Raw genomic sequence first — 22,234 nt, forward strand, 5'->3', positions numbered from 1 at the left:
GTGAGAGAGAAACTTGGTCCCAGCCCTAGGCACAGCCCAGGGCGGTGGCTACTTCAGGAGCTCTTGGCCCACAGACTGAGGGGGAATCAAGTGGTTGATCAGAAGGGGATTGCAGGAATCTCTCTGCTGGTGCAGGATTCTCTTGCTTTGCCTGTGCTTGGATCTGGGTCACAGTTCTGGGAGGTGGTCCTGGGGCGAGGAGGAGTGCTGGCATGGTAGAGCTTATAGTGGCTGTGGAGAGGGAATCTTCCTCACAGTTCCAAGGAAGAAAAGAGCACTTATGGTCACTCATAGACCACAGCACAGGCCAGGAAAGGAGTAAACACCTCGCCCTTCATCATACCACCTTGAAAGAACTGAAAATTTACAGGTCCCTAGAAGTATCTCTGAAAACAGCTGCACAAAACCCCTGAAGCTTGGGACAGTACATTCTTCACACTGGAAGCAGACCCCTACCTTAACAAAGAGTTTAAAAGTCAAGTAATTGTCTGGGAAAATGAGCAAACAGCACAAAAAAAGTCAGACCATAGAATCTTTCTTTGGTGACAAAGAAGATCAAAACATACAAACAGAAGAAGACAACAAAGTCAAAGCTCCTACATCCAAAGCCTCTAAGGAAAATATGAATTAGTCCCAGGTCATGGAAGGGCTCAAAAAAGATTTTGAGATGCAGGTAAGAGAAGTAGAGGAAAAACTGGGAAGAGAAGTGAGAATGATGCAAGAAAATCATAAAAAAAACCAAGTCAACAGCTTGCTAAAGGAGACCCAAAAAATACTGAAGAAAATAACATCTTAAAAAATAGCCTTACCTAAATGACAAAAGAAGTCCAAAAAGCCAATGAGGGGAAGAATGCCTTCAAAAGCAGAATTGGCCAAATGGAAAAGGAAGTCCAAAGGCTCACTGAAGAAAATACTTCCTTAAAAATTAGAATGGAGCAAATGGAAGCTAGTGACTTTATGAGAAATCAAGACATTGTAAAACAAAGCCAAAAGAATGAAAAAATAAAAGACAATGTGAAATATCTTATTGGAAAAACATCTGACCTGGAAAATAGATCCAGGAGAGATAATTTAAAAATTATTGGACTATCTGAAAGCCATGATCAAAAAAAGAGCCTAGAAGGGGCAGCTAGGTGGCACAGTGGATAGAGCACCGACCCAGAAGCCAAGAGGACCTGAGTTCAAATCCAGTCTCAGACCAAACACTTGACATTTACTAGCTGTGTGACCCTGGGCAAGTCACTTAACCCCAATTGCCTAAAAAAATTTTTTTTAAAAAAAGAGCCTAGACATCATCTTTCAAGAAATTATGAAGGAAAACTGCCCTGATATTCTAGAACCAGAGGACAAAATAGAAATGGAAAGAATCCACTGATCACCTCCTGAAAGAGATCCCCAAAGGAAAACTCCTAGGAATATTGTAGCCAAATTCCAGAGTTCCCAGGAAAAAGAGAAAATATTGCAAGCAGCCAGAAAGAAACAATTCAAGTATTGTGGAAACACAATCAGGATAACACAAGATTTAGCAGCTTCTACATTAAGGGACCAGAGGGCTTGGAATATAATATTCTGGAGGTCAAAGGAGATAGGATTACAACCAAGAATCACCTACCCAGCAAAACTGAATATAATCCTTCAGGGAAAAAATGGACATTCAGTGAAATAGGGGATTTTCAAACATTCTTGATGAAAAGACCAGAGCTGACTAGAAAATTTGACTTTCAAATATAAGAATCAAGAGAAGCATAAAGAGGTAAACAGGAAAGAGAAATCATAAAGGAATTGTTAAGGTTGATGTTTACATTCCTACATAGAAAGATGATATTTGTAACTCATGAGACCTTTGTCAGTATTGGGGTAGTTGGAGGGAAAAAATTATATGTATGTATAGATAGATAGATAGATAGATAGATAAAGGGCACAAGGTGAGTTGAGGATGAAGGGGTAATATCTGGAGAATAAAATTAAGGGGTGAGAGAGGATTGTATCGGGAGAAGGAGAAAGGGAGAGGCAGAATGGGGTAAAACAGACAAGAAAAGGCTTTTACAGTGGAGGGGAAGTGGAGGAAGGTGAGAGGGAATGAGTGAATCTTATTCTTATTGGATTTGGCTCAAGGAGGGAATAACATACATTCAATTGGGTATGGAAATCTATCTCACACTATAGGAAAATAGGGAGGAAGGGGATAAGAGAGTAGAGGGATGATAGAGGGGAGGGCAAATGGGGGAGGGGGTAATCAGAAGCAAACACTTCTAAGGAAGGACAAGGTCAAAAGAGAGAATAGAACAAGGGGGGGCAGCATAGGATGAAGGGAAATATACTTACCTTTTCACAACATGACTACTATGGAAATGTTTTGCATGACTACACATGTATAACCTGTATCGAGTTGCTTGCCTTCTCATTGAGGGTGGGTGGGGAGGGAGGAAGGGAGAAAATTTGGAACCCAAAGTTTTAAAAACAAATGTTAAAAATTGTTTTCACATGCAACAGGGAAATAAAATATACAGGCCATAGGGTGTAGAAATCTATTCTTCCCTACAGGAAAATAGAAGGGGAAGAGGATAAGAGAAGGGGAGATATGATAGAAGGGAGGGCAGATTAGGGGAAGGGGTATTCAGAATCCACATCATCTTGGGGTGGGGGTAGGGATGAGATGGAACTCAAAATCTTGTGGAAGTCAATGTTGAAAACTAAAAATAAATAAATTAGTAAAATTGGAAGGAAAAACAATTGTGGATCAGTCCTACTATAGTCTCTTGCTGCATAATTCTCCTATTCCTTTTTCAAATAATCATCTTTCCTTTCCACAATATAAACCCAGGGAGTAAAAGAAAAGAATCTCTCTCTCTCTCTCTTTCTCTCTCTCTCTCTCTCTCTTTCTCTCTCTCTCTCTCTTTTTCTCTCTCTCTTTCTTCTTCCTTCCTTCCTTCCTTCCTTCCTTCCTTCCTTCCTTCCTTCTTTCCTTCTTTCTTCCTTTCTCTCTTTCTCTCTCTCTTTCTTTCTCTCTTTCTTTCTCCTTCCTTTCTTCTTTCTTTCTTTTTTCTTTTCTTCTTTTCTATCCCCCACTCATCGGGGATATTACAGTTTGATGGCAAGAAGGTGAGTAATGCTGAGGCATGCAGGAGAATAGGCCAGAAAGAACTCTTTTTGAGAATATAAAAGAATTGCCAACTCACCCTTTCCTACTTAGACTTCTTCTATCATTCCCTAACTTGGTGTCTCCACAAACCCTCATGGCCAGTATTTATAAAATCGTTTCATTTGTATAATATTTTCAGTTAAAAGTGTTTTCATGCTATTGTTTTCTTTCTGATTTTGTAAAAAAAAATAATGTGACTATTACTAATATTCCCATTTTATAAACTGAGTAAGAGAGGCAGTTTGGTGGTACAGTGGATAGAATGCTGGGCACTGCAGTCAGGAAGTTCTAAGTAGAAATCCATCCTTGGACAGTTACTAGCTGTGTCATTGTGGGCAAGTTACTTAGCTTCTCTATGCCTCAGTTCCCTGAACTGTAAAATGGAGATAGTAATAGCACCTACCTCCCAGGGTTGTTGTGAGGGTAAAATGAGATGATATTTGTAAGGAGAAGGAAATAAGCACTTATATAGCACCGACTATGTGCCAGGCACCGTGCTAAACACTTTGCAAATATTATTTCATTTAATCTTTACAACAGCCCTGAGAGGTAGGTGCTGTCATTAACCCTATTTTATAATTCAGGAAACTGAGGCATACAAAGGTTAAGTGATTTGCCCATGATCATACAGCTAGTAAGGTCTGATACTGGATTTGAACTCAGGTCTTCCCTGACTCCAGGCCTAGTACTTTATCTACTACACCACCTAACTGCCTCTAATAAAGACTTAGAATAGTGCCAGGTTCATAGTAGACACTTAACAAATGCTATTTTCCCTTCCTTCATAAAATGACTTGTCTGCAGGGCTTAATGGCAGAGTGGGGATTAGAAGGCAGATGTTTTGACTCTGAGCTTAGTTCTCCTTCCATGAAGTCCTGTTGCCTGTGCATTGCTTGTATTTTATCATATGACACTAACTTTTAGGTCAGCAAGAACTGAGTCCCAGAACTATGGAAATTCCCTGGTTCTTTGGCCAAAGAGCAGATTTCCCGGCTAATGCTGACACTGTGCTAGGGTCCACAATCCTTGAAAAGGCCACATCTCCCTAAAAGAAAACCAGGATCTGGAATACCTCTCTCCAAACTGGCTTGAGTTAACAGAAGCTGCCATGATCTCATTGTTGTTATTTCTCTTTCTTTTTTCCTGAGGTCAACTTCTCTAGTGGTTAATTATCACCCGTTCTCTCTCTTTTCTTCTTTTTCTTCTTCTTCTTCCCTTCTTCTTCTTCTTCTTCTTCTTCTTCTTCTTCTTCTTCTTCTTCTTTCTTCTTCTTTTTTTTGAAAGCTGCCAATGAAAAATAAATTGTGTTCCACATCCCTAGGAATAAGCAAATAAGCTAGGCCACTGGATAAGATCCAAGTTCTGCTTGCCTTCATCTTGTTCATTTTACTTTGAGTTGAGGAGTCACCATTGCCTATGGCTATGGCAGAATAGACTCTCTGTGGAATTCTGATTGAGCTGTAGTTTTTCATGGAAACTGATAGTAATCTTTTTTGTTTTGTTTTTGTTCTGCCCTAGGCATTGTGCTTCCTCAAATGGAACAGGAAATATATGGAAAGTACATGTATGTTCTTTGAATATACTAGCAATATTTGATATTTTTTCCAAGGGTATAATACCTCTGTTCAATTCAACATTTATTTATCAAGCACTTACTGAGTACAGGATGTTAGGTACTGGGAATATGTGAACACTAGAAGGATATGTGATCTTTTTCAGCCAGGGAGGTTCTAGCCACCAAAGCAGATGCAACATGTTTATGAGTTGGTAGATATGTCATAAGGAATTGCTTGAGACACACAAAAATTAAGTGACCTTGCCAACACTACCCAGGTAGTAAGAATCAGAAACAAGACTTGAACTCAGGTCTTTCTATTGCTATGCCTAGCACCCTATCCATCAAGTCACTCTGCATCTATAGGCACTAGAGATAAAATGATTCACACACACACACACACACACACACACCTCCTTTCCTTAATGAATTTGCATTCCAATGAGGGTTTGGAATAAGGAGGGGATAAAGACATATACAAAAATAACCATAAGTTAGAGAATTATTAAATCCTCAAAAGAGGTTCAGTTAAAAGGGATGAGAGGATGTGTAGGTTTAGAACTGTAAGGGGCCTAATGATCATTTACCCTACCTCCCTCCTCACTCAATTGATGAGGAAACAGTAGTCCAAGAGATGTGATTTGCCCAAGGTTACCCAGGTAATTACTAGCGTTGTCTTTGGGATGCCAAATTCAATCCTCCTTCCACTCCGTCACCCTGCTGCCCCCATTTCTCTAGGAGGAATCTGTTGGGATGTAAGTTGAATTCTCATCCCCCGCCTCTCATTTTCTCTCCTTCACCTCGACAGGAGCCCACAGTTACCTGCACATAATCTAAGACTTGTTGGTGTCTTTGCTTGGCTGCTGCTACTTCGCTGTCAGAGATCGCTTCCCTCAGGAATTGCTGGGTGTTCAGAGAATCGAGTTCTGCGACAGCAGAAAGGCGGCAATACAGACTAATAAATTTCTCCCTGTAGCTACAAAAATGAACTGGAAAATGGACAAGCAAAACAAAACATGTTAAGATTGAGTATCAAAATAGAGAAATTCATACCTTGGAGAAAACAAGTTGAATGAAAACATGATTTATTAATCCGATCAGTGGAAAATATTAAGCCATAAATAAATTATAAATGTGCTCTTAAGGGGCCAGTTGTCTGGCTTTGGTCAGACAGTTTTTCCTCTTAAGGTTTTTAATCCAGCTCTAGTTAAGACACAGAGAAATGGTGTGGGCTAAAGCCAGAGTTTACGTGGACTTTTCCCTCATGAAAGAAATATATATATATGTATATATACGTATATACACACATATACATATGTGTATATATATGCACACATACATTTGTCCATCTAACTATTTATCTATCTATTTATCTGTCTGTCTGTCTGTCTGTCTGCCTATCTATTTTTTTGTGGGGGGATTTGGACCTTTTATTTCATTGGTGTACAAAACTCCTGGTGAGAAAATAATAATAATAACCAACATTTATATAGTGCTTACTATGTGCTAGGTACTATGCTAAGGGCTTTGTAATTATTATCTCATTTGATCCTTGCAAAAGCCCCAGGGAAAATATTAATATTATCCCCATCTCTAGACGAGGAAACAAGAAAACGTAGGTTAAGTCACTTGCCCAGGGTCACACAGCTAGTACGTCTGAGGCCAAATCTGAACTCAGGTCTTCCTGATTTTAGGGCAGGGTGAGCACTCTTATCCCTCTATCAATGCAAATCAGAAAATGTTCTGCAAATTACAATCTTCAAGTTGCCTAGGCACTGAAAAGTTAAGTCTTTTGCCCATGGTCACAAAATCAGTATGTATAAAAGGCAAGACTTGAACCCAGGTCTTCCTGACTCCAAGTCCAGCTTTTTATCTACTATGCCATGCTGCCTCATACATACATTCTTATCTCTGTCTCTAGCTCCATCTCCATCCCCATCCCCATCTCTATCTTCATCCTGTCTCTGTCCCTATCTCCATCTTTCTCTCTCTTTTCCTTCTCTCTCTCTCTCTCTCCCCCTCCTTCTTTCCTTTCTTCTCTCTCTTTTCTCTCTCTCTCTCTCTCTCTCCACCTCTTTATCTCTCTCATTCCCATTCACACCCATAAGTGACTGTACCTACACAATCTAAGTCTACATGTGCATCTATAGCTACATTGACACCTTTATCTATAGAGGAGAGTGACTGTTTTGTTCTTTGTGGTTGTACCCTCAGTGCTTAGCATAATATTTGGTACAGAGCAAGTATATAATAACTACTTGTTGATTATTGATATTTCACATTCATCAAATTAGAAAAATAAATTTGCTTATCACTTAAAAGAAAAAAAAAGGCATAGCAGAAGACTTGAAACCTGGGTTTGATTTCAGAGTTTGATTTTTACTGTCAAGATTTTAGCCAGGACTAGAAACACTGAAACAAAAGTATGAGAGGTTATTCTTCTGGTCTCCCTATAGTCTATCTTTGAAACCCTGAGTATCTCTCTCTCTTTCTCTAAGGAGCCTGTCATGACTGGAACTGGTTTTTCTTTCAGCCCTTTACACTACCCTGCCCCCTCACACACTTCTCACCCTGCCCCCAACACATTTAGCTTCTTTGGAAGTTACTGAGAATTAAGCTCCAAGTGGGGCATGCCAAGGTTGGACCTCTTTCCCCTGAGGGCAATGGAAGCCTGGGGCATGGGGACCGGGAGGGGGGAGGGAGGGATCAGCTGTGGCCGGAGTCCTTGGCATCATGGGGACGTGCCCAGCCTGCTTTGAGGAGGTAGTCCCTCCCTGATGCATGGAAGGGTAGCTGGCCCCAGACCACATTCCACACCTACTGACCAACCTCTGATGAACAAGCCAAGCCCCGGTTGCTTACTTGAACTGCCCTGACTGGCCACACCTTGAAGCTTACCCCATCAGTGTCTCCTCCAAAGGGGTGAGACAATTGCTTTGAGTCTGGCCAGGGTCGTCCTTTGTCTAATCCTGGGCATTGTGCAACATGGAGTCACGTTTTCCTGAAACCTCATTTGCTCCCTCAGCAGATCCCTGCACTGTTGTGCGTGCTCTGGATTCCAGATGGGCGTGTCCAGTTAGGCAGCCCGTTGAAGCCTTTTTCATATTTGTTTCTTGGTTTCTTTGGGGAGGGGGATCAAAGGGAACATCCACCTTCTGTTCTGTTAGTGGTCAGTTTGGTTAGTAGGAGGGAGCAGCCTCTTAAGTCTCTGCTCCTCAGACTGAGGCCTAGACACTTGGGACCAGACCCTTGGAAGTGAGTAAGCCACCCCTCCTTCGGCAGGCAGAAAGCAAAATGCTCTCCCTGGACCTGTATGAAGGCTCTTGCATCTGTCCCCTCCCCTCCATTCCCCCAACCATTATATGACTTCAGGCCTTCCTCGCTTCTCCTCTGAGCAATTGCAATGTTTTCCTGGTCTCTCTGACTCAAGTTTCTTCTCTCTCCCATCTACCCTCTTTCCATACAGTTGATGAAGTGATTTTTCTAAAACTTAGCTCTGACCACGACACTCCGTTACTCAATAATTAACCTCCTGTGGCTCTCCATTACTTCAAATGTCCAATAAAAACTCTGTGTTTGGCATTTAAAGTCCTTCACAGCCTGGCTCCTACCTTTCAAGATTTATTACACATGATTCCCCTTCACAAATGCTATGATCCAATCAAATTGGCCTTCATATTGTTTCTCATTCCATCTCTTCTTCCCATTCATAGCTGTCTTCTATGCCTGAAATGCAATTTTCCCTCCATTCTCCCTCTTAGAATCCCTATTTTCTTTCAAGATTCATCTTAAGCTTTATCTTCTAATGCAGTCTTTTTTAGTACCCCCCAACTGCCAGTGCTTCCCCCCTCTAATTTTTTCTTATGTTTATTTTGGGCATATTCTATATGTACCTATATATGAACATGTTTATTTTTCTTGATAAAATGTAAGATCTTGTCTTTGTGCCTCATGCTGCACCCAGCACACAACAGGTGATTAATAAATGCTTGCTGAATAATTGAGTATACTGTATGTCATATATTAGGCAGCTAGGTGGTGCAGTGGATAGAGCATCAGGCCTTGAGACAGGAAGACTTGAGTTCAAATCTGGCCTCAGACACCTACTAGCTGTATGACTTAGGCAAGTCACTCAACCCTGTTTGCCTCAGTTTCCTCATTTATAAAATGAGTTATAGAAGGAAATGGCAAACTGCTCCACTATTTGCCAAGAAAACCCCAAACAGGATCATGAAGATTTGGACACGACTGAACAACATGTCATATATTCCCTTCTTTTACCACTGTCTACTTTTATCCTTGACTCCTCTGTAACAACCAAGGTGGGTATACCCCAGGTGGCAATAGGGTAAGAGTAGGTCCGCCTTCACAGTTTATATTTTCCTCTGGGGATTGGAGAAGATGGTGCAAAGGTTTTCTCCCAAAGCAGCAGTGATCTGAGCCCTGAAATTCAGCCTCATAGCCTAGAAATGTAGGATTTCACCAGTCTTGCTTAGGGTAAGCTAATTAACCCATCATCTAAACGTATACAATTTTAGAGGTTTTGCCTCTCGATATGGCTATCCTCCATTATGGTGCACCTTAATTTGGGCATTCTACAAGTTAGATCCTCCCCTACACCTTCCATGTGCCATTTTTTTGGGGAGGAGATAAAATCTTTGATTTCATTGGTATAGAAAATTCCCAATGAAGAAACTCCCTTCACAAATGTAGTCAGGCAACTTCTCTGCAACTTAGAGCCTTAGAGAGTTCCTTGGGGCCCCTGAGATCCCCATAGGCAGTATATCAGACTTTTACCCAGGTTTCTTGATTCTAAGGACCAATCTCTGTTCACTAGGCCGCGCTACCTTTCATAAGCCAATTAATTCTTCCTTAAGAATATGCCACTGTTTTCATAGTTAATGGCCTGAGACATTGGACAAACTATCAAATGAACTGTCTAGTGAAGGTGCCCTGGGATCCCCACAGGCTACCGTATATCAGACTTTTACCCAGCTTTCTTGATTCTAAGGACCGATTTCTGTTCACTAGGCCACGCTGCCTTTCATAAGCCACTTAGTTCTTCCTTAAGAATATGCCCCTGTTTTCATAGTTAATGGCCTGAGACATTGGACAACCTATCAAATGAACTTCTAGTGAAGTGGCCCAATGAATCAAACAATAGATAGAAAGAATAAGCCATACTCCCTCTGCAGAGGTGAGAGAACACTAACTCTCTCTCTCTCTCTCTTTTTTTTTTTTGGCTAGGCAATGGGGTTAAGTGACTTGCCCAGGATCACACAGCTAGCTAAGTGTCTGAGGCCAGATTTGAACTCAGGTCCTCTTGACTCCAGGGCTGGTGCTCTATCCTCTGTGCCACCTAGCTTCCCTGAGAACACTAACTCTTATCCCAAAGCCAAGGCCACTTAGATCTTTGCTCCAAATGACCCCCTTTTCCCATTTTATCTTGTGCTACTCTATTTTAAATTATTCCCAATTTGAAGGGTCTTTCTGGGTTGTGAGACTGTCTGCAACCTACTGCAAAGTCATAGAATATGAGCCCTAAAAGTTTCTATGACATTCTAGTTTTCTTTTATCCCTAAACAACCCCATAAATCTGACCTTATGCTTTTCAAAATAGGGATTATGTCCTGTTAGCACTTAACAGATGTCATCTTTTGGCAGGAGAGAGAATGAAATGTCTTAAACTCTTTCTAAGCCAAACTAAAGTTTTAAAAACTCTCTCACTCTCTCGCTCTCTTTCTCTCTCTCCCGTTTCTTTCTCATTCCTTTCTCAATCCCTTTCTGTCACCTTTGGCTCTTTTAGAAAAAAAGGAAAGAAAAAAAAGAAAAGAAAGAGAAAAGCAGAGGAAAAAAAATACATAGTGAAAAGAAACCTGGATTTGGAGTCAGAAGACCTGAATTCAAATTCTAGCCTTGCTTCTTACTGACTGAACAACCTTGGACCAGTCCCTTCACCCCTCTGGGCCTCACTGCTATAACATGAGGAGGTGGAGTCAGGTAATCTCTAAGGTACTTTCTAGCTCTTGATCCCACAAATCCTATGACAATGACTTAGAAAAGAAGGAAAAAGTTTAAATAAGTCCTTTAGAGAAGAGACACTAGACTTCTGGGTCATGTGAGCAATAATAAGAGGACTAAATATTTTCTTTGATCTCTCAAACCTTCCCAAAACAGAAATCATGTACCAAAAATGAAGCAACTTCTGTTGTTTCCATGGTCTAGGACACCCAGAATTCAGAAGAAAGTTAAAAAAAGACCTCAAACCTGGAAACTGATGCTCACTGATCCTAAGCTCACTCAGCACCCCCTCCCTACCTCTCACATTACCAGCAAGCAAGGCTGCTCTAATGGATTCAGGAACATGACATAGGTTTACATTAAAACCCACCCCTACACCCCAGTCCCTACTTCCTTATTTCCAGGGCCATGGAAACCCTAGCTCCAGGCTGAGGAGGTTTGTTTGGGCTTTGACAGGTTGGCCACAGCCTTTCAGGAGCAAAAGCCTGCCAGGGGCTGCAACCTGGAAGCACCAGTGCTGCAAAGCTCTGAACTACTAGTGCTAGAGTAAACCGACTTTGAATTGCCAGTGCAAGGCCAGAGAACTGAGGAACAAGGGGAGTGGACAGGTTACAAGGACAAGACACTATGTGTGTGGGGTCTGTGTAACATTTTGCCAAGCCTGAGGCAAAGAACACAGTACTCAGCTGGGGTCAGTTCTGACCCAAAAGTCAGTTGGGGACAGAGACCTAGGCTATTGAATGGTGAATTGCCAAGTGTGGGAGGAGGCTAAGATGCTTTGAGATCCAGTCCCCAAGGAAACCACAAGTAGAGGGGAGGGAGTCAGGAAGTGAGTAATAAGGAAAATAAGGAGGGGGGCAGTGAGTGGGAGAAAGACTAAAAGGACCAAAGATTTGAGGAAGAAGAAATCTTAAAAATCTTGGACACGAACAGATAAATCAAAAGGGAAAACATTAACAATGGAAGGAAACATGGTATCCAGATCTAGTAAAAAAGTTCAAGAATCTAGGAATAAATATTGCAAAATAAAGAAAAATGATCCAATTGTTGATGGGACAGAGAACTTTGTGGAATTGCAGAAAAACATAGAACCACAATACATGATTCCTGATTCCTGAGTGGTTTAAAAGAGAAATGAAAATTATGAGAACAGAATTTATATCCTGCACAGCAAAAATAATGAGTGAAAAAGAAAATTAAATCTGTAACGTCAAGTCTCACTAAAGAAACAAAATAGAGAACAATAGATTGGAAATGCAAATGCACAGAAGTGAAAGATAATCTAGAAGAAGAAGAGAAAAAACAGTAACATTAAGAGAAAATATGCTCACTATGGAAGCAAAATATAGGAATCTCAAAGACAGGATGTGTAGAGAGAACTTAAGGATCATGGTTCCAGAAGAACATGACAAGACAAAAAAACCAACCCAAAAACCTTAACAGTATAATGAAGGAAATAATAGAAAAGAATTTGCCTAGAACTAATGAACATAGAAAATGAAATTCCAATTGAAATAATTCATAGATTACCTCCAGAAAAAAAAAGTAAACTCCAAACCCAGGAAATCTATAACTTTCCGCTATTGTGGCTAATGCTACAGGAGACTTTGAGGATGGAGTGATCTCCCAGTGGCCATGTCATCTGTATGCCATTCCACAAGTAATTTATGATAGTTTTCAAGTATGGCCCTCTGGGATCTCATGATTTTCAGCCAGAGTCTTTAATGCTACTTAATAAATGTTAAAGTAACTTTTTTTTAGTGGTTTAATGATGATATAATAGTGGTAGCTGGTGTGTGTGTGTGTGTGTGTGTGTGTGTGTGTGTAAGTTGCATGAAGACATTGTAAACTTTTAACTAAAAAAATGTGAATCACAGACATTTATTGACATGCTGGGACATACCACAATAATTAAATCTCCTCTATGCCACATGATTTTATTAAATAAAATTAACTCATATGAGGTCCCCCTCCCCATGCTCCCCTGTTCCTCCATGATGACAGAAGGAATCAAATGGGTCAATGGAATAGGAATTTGTAGATTCATAGGTTCATGGAGTTAAAGCTCTAAGGGATTTTTGAAGTTATCTAGTAAAACACCTACATTTTACAGTTGAGGAAATCAGGGCTTAAAGAAATTAAATTACTCATGTACTAAGCGACAGTCAGGATTTGAGCCCAAGACCTCTGACTTTAAGTACTGCCTCAATGTTAGACGTGGAAGGGATCTCAGTGTTATTGAGTCAAATGCCTTCATTTTACAAAGGAGGAAACTGAGACATCGAGAAAGGAAGTAACTTGCCTGGGGACCATATATAGAAAGTTAGTGGCAGAACCAGGACTAAAACATTGTATCTCCTGACTCTCAGGGCAATTCTTTTTTCTAATATACCATATTGCTTTAGTTGGCTGCAAGATAGAATGTCAGAAGAGGGTAGCTGAAACATAGGAAAAGGAGGAAGAGGGATTAGAGGAACATTTTTTTTGAAGGGTCCCAGATTAGATAGACATTAGAAATGGTTTGAGTGTAGACCTACTTGGGGGTGGAAAGGATAGAGGACATGACCTCTTGAGGCCATTTCCAATTCCAAGATCCCTTGGCTTCCATAGAATCTAGAAACAAACCCTAATTGGGAGGAGAGAAAGTCCATCCCTCAGGATGTTGATGAAGGTGAAAATCAGACTTTAGTTTGCACCAGAGCAACATAGGTTTAGAACTGGAAAGGTCATCTAATCCAACTCCCTCTTTTTACAAAGCACAAGATGAAATCGGATTTCAGAAGTTCAATGAATTGGCTAAGGTCACACTTGTAACAAAAGATAGATCTGGAGATTGAAACTGGATGTTGACTCCAAAGAGAATCTGGTTAGATTAACTCTATCTTTTCAGTCCTAGCATAAGCATTCAGTATCAGCAACCTAAATAAAGTATGAATGAAATGAGAGGCTAGGAGTATTCCATCTATTCTAAATCTGATTTCCCTTCAGATTGGTTGTCTGATTTTTCGCAGATTCTAGCCAAGAAGATGACTACTTCCTATACCTTCTAGGTCCTGACCCCATGTCCTAGATATTTCTTTGTAAATGGCCTCTGCTTTCCTGTTGATGGTGGCCATTGAGGAGCATGCGGGCTGAGGTGCAACACCATATTTCACCTTCTACCCAGGGTTGTTGTGAAGATCAAAGACCTTAGAGTACTATATAAATGCAAACTATAATAATAACAATAATAATTATTATTGTGTCTAATTCAGTACCATGTCATTCCATATAAACCAGCAGAGAGGTCTGAAAAGCATAACAGATTTTTTTTCTTAAGAAAAAACCTAAGGGCAGCTAGGTGGTACAGTGGACAGAGCATCAACCCTGAAGTTGTGAGGACCTGAGTTCAAATCCAGCCTCAGACAGCTGACACTCACTAGCCGTGTGACCCTGGGCAAGTTGTTTAACCCCATTGTCTAGAAAAAAACAAACCAAAAAAAAAAAACCCTAGATGTATTTTGGCCTGAATTGCACGACTAGTGAAATCAATACCAATCAACCTTCTTTATCATTGGTCTGCTGTCAATTGTTACTATCCCAGAGTAAGGATTAGACAAGCTTCTCAAAATAGACTGGGTAAACCCTCAGGATGCCAGACCACTAGATAGAGTTTCCTCATTCTACTGCATTCCTTTTGCTCCTGGAAAATGCTGAGATCATAGATTTAGAGCTGGAATGTACCTTAGAAACCATCTAGTATATAACCTTCTCATTTTACAAACACGGAAACTGAGACCCAGGGAGATAATGTGATTTACCCAAGGTCAAGAATTGGTTATTTCCTCTTGTAAGTCTCTAAGTACACACAATCTCTTACTAGAGGAGAAGTTCTAGCCTATCCAAGGTAGTTTTGTGTTTATTGAGCTATCTGAATGGAAATTAATTTTAATGTCAAATATGGAATTTTCCATAACTTGACTTTATTAAAAATGTCCTGATGGTCCATGACAGAGTCTCTATCAGAGTAAACCTGTGGAGGAATGTCCTCTGTGGATCTGATGTTCTACCCAATCTTTACCCAGTAAGCTTCATGATAATCCTGTTTTAATAAAATCCACTTAAGGTTGGAACACAAAAGAAGTGTTTCTATGTCTGAGGAGCAGGCTATCAATGATTCATTGAACTAATAATGAGAATATGATGTTTGCCAAATTTATTCTTTTGTGAGGACATGGATGAATGGTACCAGTCAAATTGAAATAGAGGGAAACCTCTTATTATATGATAACAATGGACATTTTCCCATGATTTACACCTTTTAAAAAACCCATTAAATTTCCCATGTTGTTAATGGCCAGAGTTTCCTCACTTTGGGCTGCTTTCCCTACAACCCACCCTCATTTCTCAGAAATACTTAGCACATGTCCCCATTGCTTACTGTGAAACTATATTCACGAGGCAGAAAGAAGTCTCTTTAAAAAAACAAACAAACAAGAAAACCCAACTACCACCAGCTAATGAATCGTTAGCACCCTCTTTACTCAGTCAGTCTGCAAGCATTTATTAAGTGATTATGATTACTATATGTCAGGTACTGTGCTTTAAATATGCATTATCCTCCTCCCCCAACAAACACACATACACACACACATTCACACAGAGCAATTCCACAGGGGTTCTTATATAGGGTATTACTGTGGGCTTATCATGTTTAGAGATATTTTCAAGACTGACGATTAAATGAAGAGGGAGCCGTAATAAAAAGCCTTTTGAAAAAAGTCTTGCTTACCTGGGTTGAGGAAAGCCTATGCTTTCAATACTACTCTTGACACTGAAATATAATGAGCAATATACTAGTCAACTTATTAATTGTTTGCTAGTTAGACTATGTGCCCTCAGTTCCCAGAGAAAGCTAACAAATGGGTCAACTATATATTCATAGGTTGATCAAAGTTAAGGGCATAATCTGTGGCCGGGGAAAAGAAGCTGGCTGAGTGAGCCCTTTAGCAAACTGAAGCCATGACACTAGCCTCCGAAATACAACCGACTGGGCCACAACCATTCCATTCATACATTCATGAGCTTCAAGTGGCTGGGAGAGTGTGGTTAGATCAATGCTAACCTATCTTCAATTCTGGGAAAACAACTCAGAGCTGGGGCTGCAGTGATGATGTACATGGGGTGGCAGGGTGTGGGTGTTGGGAAGATGGAAAAGGGAGGATCAGTAGCTTTGGATTCACAGGCTAAGCATTGTGCTTGTTAAAGTTTGTGCCTTGTGGTACAGTGGAAAGAACCCTGACTCTAGAGACGGAGGACCTGGATTCAAATTTCTCCTATGCCACTTCCGGCCTATTTGACCTTGGGCAAATCACTTAATCCCTCCAGGCCTCAGTTTCTTCCTCTGTAAAAGGATTAGATGGCCTCTGAGGTCTTCTAGTTTTAAATCTATGAACCTCTGATTTTTCTGTAAGTGAATGGTTGAGAAAGAAATAAAACAGTTGGACTGATGAGACCAGGGGAAGTTTGGATCCCTCTACATTCATATCTAAAATCCCTTGTCCTGGGAAGCTCCTATCTCAGCTGGCTATAGTATGCTGATCACCATCTCCTAAGAGATTTAGCAAGCTTACTCAAGTGAAATATATAAATCAGATATTCTTCATCTGGGGTCTGTGAATTTGTTTTCTTTTAATACTTTGATAACTATTTCAATATAACTGATTCACTCCTATGTATTTTATTTTATGCATTTAAGCATATTATTTTGAGATCTATAGACTTCACTAGGCTGTCAAAGGGATCCATGACACAAGGAATATTAAGAAGCTTCATTATAAAGCAACAAGGAGTGTTCGCACTTGGACAAAGCTTTTAAAAAATAAGATAAAGCCGAAAGGAACTCGAGCTGGGAAAATTCAAGAACCCAAATGAAAAAAGAGATGATGGACCATGTTGCTTGTCATCAGCTCTTTTTTGATTTGGATCCTGGCAGAACCAGGGAAGGGTTGCAGCTATGAAATGGGGGTAGGGGAGGGGTAGACTAGCTGAGCCTTCCAATTCTAAATCCCCGAGGCCTGATTATCGCCACCATGAAGGGTGGACCCCCATTCCTGCTATTGAGGGTGATGTCTACACTGACCAATAAACATTGTTCTGTCTAGAAGGATGATTTTCAACCATGAGAATCAGAAGAGTTAGAGCTGGGGAGGGATTTTATGGAGCATGTAGTCCAAATCCCTCATTTTACAACAGAGAATACTTTGGCTCAAACAAATGGACATATTTTCTCAAAGTCACACAGTTCATGAGGGGCAACATGGCATAGTTCATAGACAACTGACCTCAGAACCAGGAAGATCCAGGTTCAAGTTCTACCTTCGACACATACTGGCTGTGTGACCCTGAGCAAGTCACTTAATCTCTCAAGTATGTTAGGCAACCCTCCAAGACCTATTATTTGCAGAGAAGGTGCCAATCTGCCCTGGTAGGGAGAATTTCCTCATTTGGGAGTTCTATACACCAAGGAAATCATAAGTTCAATTTTGTCCCTATTCCTATCACACAAGTTATAAAGTGTCAGAGCCAGGATTCAAACTGAGGTCCTTCACTTTCAGATCCAGAACACTTTCTCTTATATTCTGAGGCCTCCCTACCTTTTGCAGAGTGGCCACCCAGGATTTGGGAAACTCAGTGGAAATACAGGAGTTCCTCCTAGCATTGCCTCTGCATAGAGGAACTATCTTTCCAAGGTTGGCACTGGAATAGCTGTATGTGGTGGGATCCTCACCAGCCTCTAGATGTGATTCCTGCCCTATTTCTGGAGGATGAAGAAGGACACTCTTCCAAACTGTAGAACAGAACAGTGGTGCTATTCTGCCCTGGAATAAGGCTTCTTGGCTGGGGAGCTCATTAAATAGCTACATTCACATGGAGGCTTATAAGACTAGAATGGTCAATATTATTTGCCACGGGGCACAGAAGAAGTGCAAAAAAAGAGAAGTACCTGACATCCAGGTAGTATCATGTAACAGGCAACCTGGGAACCCAGGGTCTGATTTAGAAGGCTGATGTATATATTGAAAGGATTCTTTACCTTTTCTAGAAAACAACTGCTATCCATTATTATTATTGTTATTATTATTAGCAATTATACTGTTGATGGCTGAGAAAATTGAGGATATTCCAAGCTTTGTGCTACAGTCCTGGACCTGGGCAATAGGCAATTACTGTATCTGCTTCTAAATCTGGAAGCTGGAAGCCATACCAAGACTTTCTACCTCCATCTCACTCACCCACTCACAAATCATACAATTCAGTTGAACTGACTGAACTTTCTTGCTAATTGCCTCTTATTGGTTTGGCTAAAAAGATGAAGCATGGGAATACAGACGAAGCATTGCCAGTCCCATGCTTGGGGGGTGGGGAGCATGTGAGGCAGGCACCTTCATGAATACATAGAAACTGGGGCCTTGCCATTCATTTCAGGATAAGATCTTATAATTTTCAGAAATATGCATCCTTCTAACAACATTGCATCCCAAGAAACCCTGTTAGTCATTGGGAGACCTCAATTTCTGAAGTGATTTCTTGACAGGAATTTTGTTTTTCAAATCCAAATTTCATTTAAAAAGAAACAAAAGAAATGAAAAAAAAATATTGACCATCCAGGAGTGCAGAAATTTTCTCCAAAGTGATGCAAACTCTCATTTTTTTTTTTTTTTGTGGTGTATGTTGGGGGTAGGGGCTGGGGAGGAGTTCTTTTCATGACCACATCGGTTCTTGTATTTTCCCTTTTAAGAAAAGCAGGGACTGCCTGCAGCCTGATGACTATGAACTTTCTGTCTGGACTCCCCCCTCTCTGGCCTGCCTTTGCAAGCCTTCAATAATTACCCCTCCAGCACACACCATAGTCAGAGGGTTTTGCTTTCTCACTGACTTGTACACAGTTCTAGGGAGGGCTGTTGCCAAAGCTATCATGTGATTTATTGGCCCTCCACTGGGACAAGGGGGGAACAGATATCACTTTGTGATTTGATTCGAAGGGGGCTGGGTTACTATTTCTAGGTGGAATAAGCTAGTATGTACCAAGTTCAAACATTTGAAGAGGGAGGTTAAGAAATCCTGAGTGTGGGGTGTAAGGATTATTCTGTCCTGGGGCCGTACAGACGTCGTCTGAGGCAGGGAGCAGGAGAAGAAAGGAGACATTGTGACCCATTTCCAACACCTCCTGTGTGTAGAGACGGAAGTGCCTGGCCTGTAGAGGGACACGCGCAGAGAAAAAATAGGAGAGTTACAACATGGCACTTACATAAACAACACCAACCCGGCATAAAACATCTAACAAAATTACATGACTTCAAGCTTGGAATTTTTATACAACATAAATATTAGGGTTCAGCCCATTTAATAATGCTATATAAAATCAAGATTTAAGGCAGTAATGTTCCACATAAACGCCGAAAACAACATTTATGCTTGTTATAAAAAGGCAGAAAATGATTGAATTCTGTGGCGTTTTTGAAATGATGAATATAATTACGTGGAACAGCAAAAATGGATTGAATTAAAAATCCACTACTTTCAATTTAGGTTGGTTAGGGGGGAAAAATGCAGTTTCTGGCCAAGGTCTGAGAAAATTTTACTAGCATCAAAAAAAAAAATTGTTGCATGCAGTTAGGCAGCCTTTTCCCAACATGTATATACAGTCCAAGAGAGTCACCAATGAAATGTGAGCCTCTTCGAACCTGCTAAGCCAAAGAAATCCTTTAATAGAATTGACTATCTTAAGGAGAACTAGTTCTTCGTTCCAAGAGTGGCTCCAACTGGAATAATATAGCTGTCTTCTTAACGACTCTGCTGTCAGCCGTCTATCCATTCTGCAAATATTTCAACTCAACACACATTTATTATGTGTGCACAATGAGCAAGGCACTGTGTGTGAGCATGTCAGGCTCTGATTATGGACTTCATTCTGTACCATACTGGTGACAGTACTATATTGACCTTGCAGTCCCAACTTAAAATTGGATTATGGCAGGGAGAGAAGGGCTCTCTTGAAATTAATCAGTTCGTTCCATTGCTTAAAGGTGGGTCAGTCCCAACAGGTGTTTGATTATGTTGTGCTTTTTAAAGGCAGCTTTTAAAAGACAAGGGCATATCCACATACTTTTCCCACTATTGGCAAGGTCTTTCTGCCTACAGGCTAAATCCTTTTGATTTGTCTTCAGGGAAGATGGAGAATATTTCATGGGGAAAACCAAGTCAACTTAATCTTTAAAACATTAACTGAGAGGATTGAATATGAGAAGTTATTGAACTTCTACATTTTGATCAGGACTAGAAAACTCTCTGACAACAAGTACTCTATCTGAGGTAAGAGCCCATGGCATATCATTTCAAATAAGACCACCTTTTAAAAAAGCTATAACTAAGGTGGGGTGATTAGGGCTTCATTCCAGGGTGTCAAATTTAGAGAACATTGAATTTGGAGGGTACGATAGCATTTAAACTTTTTTTTAGCATAGAAATATAGAACTTAGTGCCTAGTTGGCAGCAATAATTAATTAAAATAGGAAGCTAATTAAAGATGGTGAGCTGGGGGAAAGTTACTTTTATGACACCTCCCCTCCCCCCCCAACTTCCTACAATCCCACTCCTGGGGATATGTCTTATACTGCTTATCCTATGTCTAGTTTGTGGTACGTGACTCTGGTGCAAATATTCCTTGCTATGACTCTGCTTTTGATTATGTATATGTATATATGTATGTGTACATGCATGTGTATGTGTGTATGCTATTAACTAATGCATCTGAATTCCAAAACAAGCTGTTGGTTCTTCTATGCTGTTGAGGCTAAGTGTACTTGGACAGAACCCAGACAACTTTTTGGGGGGTTTTGTTTTTTTAGGTTGGGTTGGCCCCAGTAGGGACTGGATGACCTTTGGGGAGGGGAAAAAGAGTTGTAGCATAAGAATTAATGAGGGAGGGAAAGGAACAGAATGCAGAGGCATTTTTTTCATTTAGACATTGCATTAACAACATGTAAATTCTATTCAAGACAGCACATAAACACCTATTACTTTTGTTCTCACTGCCTGAGTACTTTTTGTGCAAAGAAGGTCAATACTGTAAAGTAGAATACCTGGTGTAGAGGTAGATTGATCTGTTTCAGGAGAGCCTTCACTGCCATCTGGAGCTCATAGGAGAACAACTGAGTGGGGCAGTCAGAAGTATGAGCTATACTTTCCATAGATTCAGGGACAGAAAGCTTCTGGATCCATTCCCACTCATCCCTGTATGGTGAGTCAAGTTAAAATTAGAAATAAAACAAAAGTTGAGTACACAGCTGAGAACTCACAGTAATACATGTGCAGAACCTGGTATAACCCATTTGTGGTGGTGAAAACTTATCTGTGAAGGTGTAACTTGAGCTCTTTACCACTCAAAGACAATTCCAAACTAGTTCTCCCTCATGAAGGCTGCCTTCACTACCAAAGCCAACGTGAGTAGGAGGGGGCAGGTTTTGTTTATATGTGTGAACATTCTCAGGTCTTAGCTTTGAAATATTTCAGAATTATCTTCTTGACCATCTCTCTTTACTTGCAGATCTTCCCAGAGCTCTCAAACCTCACCTTTGACTTCAGGGCATTTGGTGGTTAGTTCAATGATTGGGAAACCACAGGGAGCTCTGGTGCCAGCTTAGGCAAATCAACTCTAGGCCCGCTGGAACCATGGAGACTATTCTGGTTTCCTTTCTCTTCCAGATGCTTAAAAGGGGGAAAGGAGGAATCACAAACAGGCAACTTCATGAGGAAAACAGGGGCCCAATTAGCCTTGGTTCTAACCAATCCTTACAAATTGCCCACTTGACAATTTCATAGGGGAAGACTTCTATGATCTGAGGCAGAGTGAAGTGAGCAGAACTAGGACAATAATTTACACAATGACAATATTATAGAGAAAAACAACCGTGAAAGACTTTGGAACTCTGATGATTGCAATTATAAAACAGAGTGCAGAGAACTGAGGGTAAATCATACCACTCATTTTTGATGTACTATGTGTGGTGCAATGGATAGAGTGCTGGGTCTGAAGTCAGAAAGACTCATCTTCTTGTGCTCAAATCTGGCCTCAGACACTTACTAGTCGTGTGATCCTGGGCAAGTCACTTAATCCCATTTGCCTCAGTTTCCTCATCTGTAAATTGAGCTGGAGAAGGAAATGGCAAACTACTCCAGTATCTCTATCAAGAAAACCCCAAACAGGGTCACAGAAAGTTGGACATGAATGAAATAACTTAACAACAACATCAGCAAATGTGTGTTTGCTGTGTAGAATTTTTTTTAAAAGGGGAGTTAATAAATATTTGAAAAAATAAAGACAAATGAAAAACAGATAAACAAACTGTCTATTCTGTATCTATTCTGTTTGGTTTGCAGTTTCTCCCAATGAACATCTATCTCCAAAGGTCACATAGTAGGGAAGGTTAAAGAATAGTCACGCTGTGTGGGGAGCACATCTGATTCTCATACCC

The 22,234-nt window shown here is 40.5% G+C and overlaps 1 protein-coding gene across 1 annotated transcript in view; it reads right to left on the bottom strand.

Moving 5' to 3' along the window:
• ANKFN1 (ankyrin repeat and fibronectin type III domain containing 1) overlaps positions 1-22,234 on the bottom strand; it is a 184,966-nt gene that overhangs the window by 24,483 nt on the left and 138,249 nt on the right. Inside the window, 3 exon segments of the mRNA XM_027870305.1 lie at positions 5,520-5,686; positions 18,786-18,954; positions 20,843-20,993. Of these exon segments, the coding sequence (XP_027726106.1) occupies positions 5,520-5,686; positions 18,786-18,954; positions 20,843-20,993 (487 nt within the window).

Source organism: Vombatus ursinus, unplaced genomic scaffold (genome assembly GCF_900497805.2).
Source record: "Vombatus ursinus unplaced genomic scaffold, bare-nosed wombat genome assembly UNPS02014797.1, whole genome shotgun sequence".
NCBI classification, from domain to species: domain Eukaryota; kingdom Metazoa; phylum Chordata; class Mammalia; order Diprotodontia; family Vombatidae; genus Vombatus; species Vombatus ursinus.